Genomic DNA, 6,150 nt, shown 5'->3' with positions numbered 1-6,150 from the left:
AAAACTTTATTGTCATTCTAACTGTACATCAGTTCTGCAGGGCAGAATGAGACAGCGTTTCCCAGGAGCAGTGCAATCATAACATAACAAACGCAACACTAAGTAATAAACATAACAATAAATAGTAAAACACAACAGCCACATGTCAGTTAAAAACAAGTTAAAAGTGTCCAAAGTAGAGTCAGGTAGAGCAGCTATTTAGCAGTCTGACTGCCTGTGGGAGGAAGCTGTTTAGCAGCCTTGTGGTTTTAGTTTTGATGCTCCTGTAATGTTTACCTGATGGCAGAAGAACAAACAGTTCATGGAGAGGGTGTGAGGGGTCTTTAATGATGTACCGTGTCTTCTGGAGGCATCGACTCTGAAAGAGGTTTTGGATAGAAGGTAGGGAGACCCCAATAACCTTCTCTGCTCCCCCTAACCACCCTCTGCAAGGCTTTTTTGTCGGCAGCACTGCAGCTAGAGTACCAGGTTGTGATGTAAAAGGCCAGCACACTCTCAACCACACCTCTGTAGAATGTAGATAAGATGTTAGTGGGGAGTGATGCTTGTTTAAGCTTCCTCAGAAAGTGCAATCTCTGCTGGGCTCGTTTCACAGTTTCATTCAGATCATTTATACTGTATATATCACAAACAGCAGAGGCGTCAGTACAGATCCCTGCAGAATACTAGCAACAGGCCTCCAGCCAGGGTAAGTGCCATTGACCACTAACCTCTGCCTTCTATAAGCAAGCAAAATCTGAATTCAATTGCTAAATTACCATGGATTCCATGTATCTTAGCCTTCTGAATGAGCCCACCATGATGGATCTTGTCAAATGCCTTGCTAAAATCCATTCAGAGAACATCCACAGCTCTATGTTCACTAATCAACTTCATCACCTCCTCAAACGAATCAAGTTAGGAAGATATAACTTGCTCTGCACAAAGCCAAGCTGACTGTCTCTAATTATGCTATGCTTTTCCACATGCTCATAAATTCTATCCCTAAGAATCCTCTTCAATAGCTTTCCGGTCACTGATATGAGACTCACCAGACTAGTTCTCAGGGCTATTCCCATTTTCTTTCTTAAATAACAGAGCATTAGATACTTGCCAGTCCTCTGGGACTCAAAGATCTTGGTCAAGGTCCCAGCAATCTCATCCCTCAATAGCATGAGGTATATCCCATCAGCCCCAGGAGATTATCCACCTTAAAGAGAGACCACACTACCACTTTCTTTATCTCAAAATGCTCTAACATATTAACATGCTTAACTCTGATCTCACTATCCCCCACACTCTTCTCCTTGGTAAATACTGATGCAAAGTACTCAGTTAGGACCTTGCCCAGATCCATTGCCCTCCAAGTACATATTCCCTCCTTTAAATGGTTACCGTATCTATTCTTTCTAGTTATCCTCTTGCACTCAATGTTTGTATAGAATTCCTTGGAATTCTCTGTAATCCTACTTGCTAAGGGTTTTTCATGGCCCTTCCTAAGTACTTTTCTAACTTCTTTATAGTCCTCAAGAGCTCTGTTTGATTTTAACTTCCTACTCTTTACAATCACTTCTCTTTTCTTCTTGACTAAATTCACCACTTCCCTTGCCACCTGTCCTGGTTGGTTTTTAAACATCCTTCACATGTCAGATGTGCATTTGCCCAGAAACAACTGTTTACAATTAACTCATTCAGTTCCTACTTTCATAATTTGCCCTGCTCCAACTTAATACTTTCCTGTAAGGTCCATATTTATCCTTATCTATTGTCATGGAGCTAGACAGCACAAAAACAGGCTCTTTGGCCCAGCTCATCCATGCTGACCAAGTTTTCTCTGAGCTAGTTTAATTTACTTGCAGACCAGACCTCACTAAACCTTTCTTATCCATGTACCCTACCCAAATGTTTTTTTAAAACTTAGTAATTGTACCCACCTCTAGCAGCTCATTTCATCCAAATACTGTGTGAAAAACTTGCTCAGCAAGTTCCCTTTAAATCTTCTCCCACTCACCTCATACCTACGGTGTCTGGTTTTAAAATCCCTTACCCAGAGAACAAGTTGATGATGATCCACCTCATCTACGCCCCTCATGATATTATAATCCTCTACAAGGCCTTTTATCAAAGTCAAAGCCGATTTTCTTGTCATTTGCACAAGTACATGTATATAGGGGTGATCTTAAAGAGTCATATAGTTTGTAAACAAACCCTTTGGCCCATGACATCCAGGTCAACCATCCAGTATCTATTTTCACCCTTTATATACTAAATCCATTTTAATTTTCTTCAATCTCCCAGATTTTAGGAGCAATTTATAGAGGCTAAATTACCTACCAACCTGCACATTGTTGGAGGTAACACAGCACCCAGAAGATACCCACATGACCATAGGCGGAAACAAATAAATTCTACATAGAATCAAGTCAAGGAACATGTCAGAGCTGTAATGGTTTAATATGCAGGAAAATTTTCCAGTTACTGAACACAAATATAGTTTTGGAATGATTTGTGAACCACCACAGTCAAACCAAACAATTCATTGTGCAATATCATAATAGAATACAGTAATCAAAAAGAGAGAAAAAAATCTGAAGTTGCTGGAAATCCAAAACAAAAGTAAAAATTCCTGAGATACTCAGCAGATCAAACAGCACCTGTGGAGAGAAAAGCAAGATTCAACGTGCAATGTCGTCAACCTGAATGTTTCCCTTCATAGATGCTGCCTGATCTGCTGAGCAACTCCATCACTTTCTGATTTTATGACATTATAGCTTTTTGCAAGTACAAAAAAGCAGGATTAACAATGTTAGAGATTCTTTAAATGCCCTCTCTAACCCTTGCTCTGATGTTATCATTTCACCAGAAATAGTGAATATGTTTGGAATTTAGCATTGGGAGAGATGGCACAGAAAGTTTTATAGAAAATGAGGAAAACAGTGCACATTTCTCTATTTATTTGGTACCCCAAATAAATGTGCAAAGTATTTTAAATAATTCCAGTACAGAAAAGTTTTACTTCCAAGTAAGTTCTGAACCAGAGGAAAATCAAGGAATCCTCTCAGATGCATGGTAGTTGTTGTGTCTTTCTTTCTTTTGGTAGTCTGTCTTATAGTCATGATCATGTCCATCAAGCACGTCACACTCATCAAAGATTTGTGACAATCTAGATACAATATTGTGCATTTGTTTCCAGTTTTGTCTGGTATGAATTTGCTTCAGGACAGTTGCATTGAATATAGCCTAGCTTAATTCAATCATTTATTTTTCATGGAAAACATTATTATGCATAGTTCAAATTAACACACTAGCTTCCAGTTCATGTAAAATGACCTTTGGTCTACAATATGAAAGGGATGTTCCTATAACAGCTGGCAGTTATTAAGCATCAAACTTTGCTTATGAACTATCAACAAATAAAGTTAGTAAAATTCTTCTGCTTCAGAAGAAAACATTTTCAGAATCCATTCAAGCTTAACTTGTTTGCCTTCAATACTGTCGGTTCTTGATTTGATAGCAATTCTATTACAGGAAGTATTATAAATAGACAAGTAAAAAATGATTAAATATCCTGTAAAGTTTGTCACATTTCAGATTGGCTTAAAAAAGACATGTAATAAATTGGTGTTTAATTTAAATAGAGTCATTCTGATAGATTTTCTGTTACTAGAAAATAATCATGTTGAATTCTGGATTCACTTTCCAGAGATTTTACTGATGATTTGAACCCTATACAAATACTTGTTAAATTATTTGGACGACATTTATGTCAGCTTTGAGTGAGGTCGCATTCCAAGATCTTAAATAATGTGGACATGTGCCTCGAGGCATGGACTAGCTACTATGTTTCAATTCTGTGAAAGACCCAGAAATTGCCTTTCTTTTAATACATACCAGTCTCAAACATCTGAGGTAAGAAGCTACTACAGATTCAAGTTTAATCAGTCTTGCATCTTACATGATTTTAAATAAAAATAATAATTACAGCAGTTTTCCCAGGCAATAATTACAGCAGGCAATCTCTTTCAGCTTCTAAAAGCTCTCCCTTCCAGAATGCACATATCGCTACCCAAAAATTTTCACATTATAGAGTTTATCACAAAAATAATGCAGGGAATCACTGGTATATATAGATATTCCACAATGAAATAAAATCAAATGCACCACTAATTTAAAGATAAAATCTATTATAAATGCTGTGGTTGTGAGAATAAACTGTATAGTTTTGACAAGAACTGAGCTGCACAAAATGCAGGCATTCCTCAGGATATTGATAGGAGTACAGAAGCCTTCTGGAAGATATTTTTCATGTCCCACTTGAAGTTATGGCTACTGTCCTCCAGACGATCTCTAATCAGTTTTAGAAAATAACACGAGCAAGTTCAAATAATACCTGGGGAAAGAAAAAGATTGGCTGCATTGAGTAATTATATCCTATAAAATTATGTCATCAAGTTAGATAAGGGATGAAAGGGACATTTTGGCTATCGTAATTAGAAACATCAGTTTTTTTCAATAATTCCAGCATTTTGCTTTTACTACTGCACCTTGAAGCTCATTCCACACATTTCTGTATTATGGCTGCCTTAATTTTATTGTTTTGCTTTTTATTATTGATTCTGCTCTCATCAGGGTTCAGTCTTTGTTTCTATATCTTAAATACCTGCATTTTTATTTCCCCTTGGTATTCCCTAAAACCTGTGAACCCTTTAAACCCAAGAACCTTTCACGTCTTCAGGATCTCACAGAACCCTTCACTTTATCATTAATGAATGATGCTATTCAGATGAGACGTCAACGTTGCAACATTTTCCTCACAACTCAGTATAGTGATGCCAATGGCGGTCTTCAGCCTCTACTCTACACAGTTTTCCTATCCAAATCTCATCCTTGTGCCCTGTGTCTATTAATGTCTGAGACTCTGAAACTATAATCACAGAAGTATCATAAACTGAGGATTTTAAGAAAGGGATATTTCATGATTTAGAAGAAAAGATATATAGGAATATGATGTACATGTAGACAGAAGCTTCTGGGTATGTGCAAAGACGTGCAATAACATGTAATCATATTTTGATGTCACTTGCAAAGAATTTACTACAGTTACATGATGGCTCAAACCACAGTATACACCATCCATATCAAACTGCACCCAATTTCAAGAGCTGAGACCTGTTCCCACATTAGTTAGATATACTGTACCTTTTGATAAGGACTTACTTGCAAAAGAATCAAGTTTGTTCTCTTTTCCACCCACATCAGTCCTGCCCTTACCTCCTGACACCGTCACTTGACACTGGTTGAATCCCAGCCTGGTTGCCTACTGTCCAATGATTAAGGGTCCTACTGAAGGATCTTAGCCTGAAATGTTGATTCTTTATTCCTTTCTGTAGATGCTGCCTGACCTACTGAGCTCCTCATGTGTTGTCTCTGTGTGAGAGTGTGAGAGACAGAGAGAGAGTGAGAGAGTGAGAGTGAGAGAGAAAGAGAGTGAGAGAGAGAGAGAGAGAGAGAGAGAGAGAGAGAGAGAGAGAGAGAGAGAGAGAGAGAGAGAGAGAGAGAGAGAGAGAGAGAGAGAGAGGAGGAGAGAGAGAGAGAGAGAGACAGAGAGACAGAGAGAATGAGAATGAGAGAGAACGTTACTCTGGAGTTCCAGCATCTGCAGAAACTCCCGTGTTCAGTCATTAAGTGTCACAACAGTCTAGTGCTTATCCCAACAATTATGAGATCCCAATCCTTTCTGTAACCAATACTCGGACACCCAGTTCCACCACTTGCTACCTAACCAACCCACACCTCAATCCTTCCAATGATTTGAACACTGGTTATCCCAATCGCCAGGGACCCTGACAGTAATGAACTATCCCCTTCATAACTGATTCTCCAAATCCCCCCCCCCCCCCCGACCCTCCTCCTCTTCTCCTCCTCACAACGACCTTCCTTAGCTGATATTCTCTGCAAGCTCTATGGTAAGACACACCAGTGGAGGAAATGTCACTGTCTCTTTTAAGTATGCTTGCTTGGTGTTATCAGATATACTACAAAGGAATCTCACACAAAACTGGAGCACGATTCCACGCAATAGCACTTTAATACAGCTTTTCAGGAGTTACAGAATTTGTTACCCAAAGATTTTCCATGCTTAACAAATTGAGGGTGCTGATTTGATGGTAC

The 6,150-nt window shown here is 38.6% G+C and overlaps 1 protein-coding gene across 1 annotated transcript in view; it reads right to left on the bottom strand.

Moving 5' to 3' along the window:
• Nucleotides 1-2,414: 2,414 nt before the first annotated feature.
• The window catches only part of rmnd1 (required for meiotic nuclear division 1 homolog), a 122,950-nt gene continuing 119,214 nt past the window's right edge, over nt 2,415-6,150 (bottom strand). The window contains exon 12 of the mRNA XM_073051433.1: nt 2,415-4,369. Coding sequence (XP_072907534.1) covers nt 4,337-4,369 — 33 coding nt within the window. The 3' untranslated portion in view covers nt 2,415-4,336. The remainder of the gene's footprint in view (nt 4,370-6,150) is intronic.

Source organism: Hemitrygon akajei, chromosome 7 (genome assembly GCF_048418815.1).
Source record: "Hemitrygon akajei chromosome 7, sHemAka1.3, whole genome shotgun sequence".
NCBI classification, from domain to species: Eukaryota; Metazoa; Chordata; class Chondrichthyes; order Myliobatiformes; family Dasyatidae; genus Hemitrygon; species Hemitrygon akajei.
The sequence above is the reverse complement of the archived record's forward strand: the minus strand, read 5'-3'. Positions and strand labels throughout refer to the sequence as shown.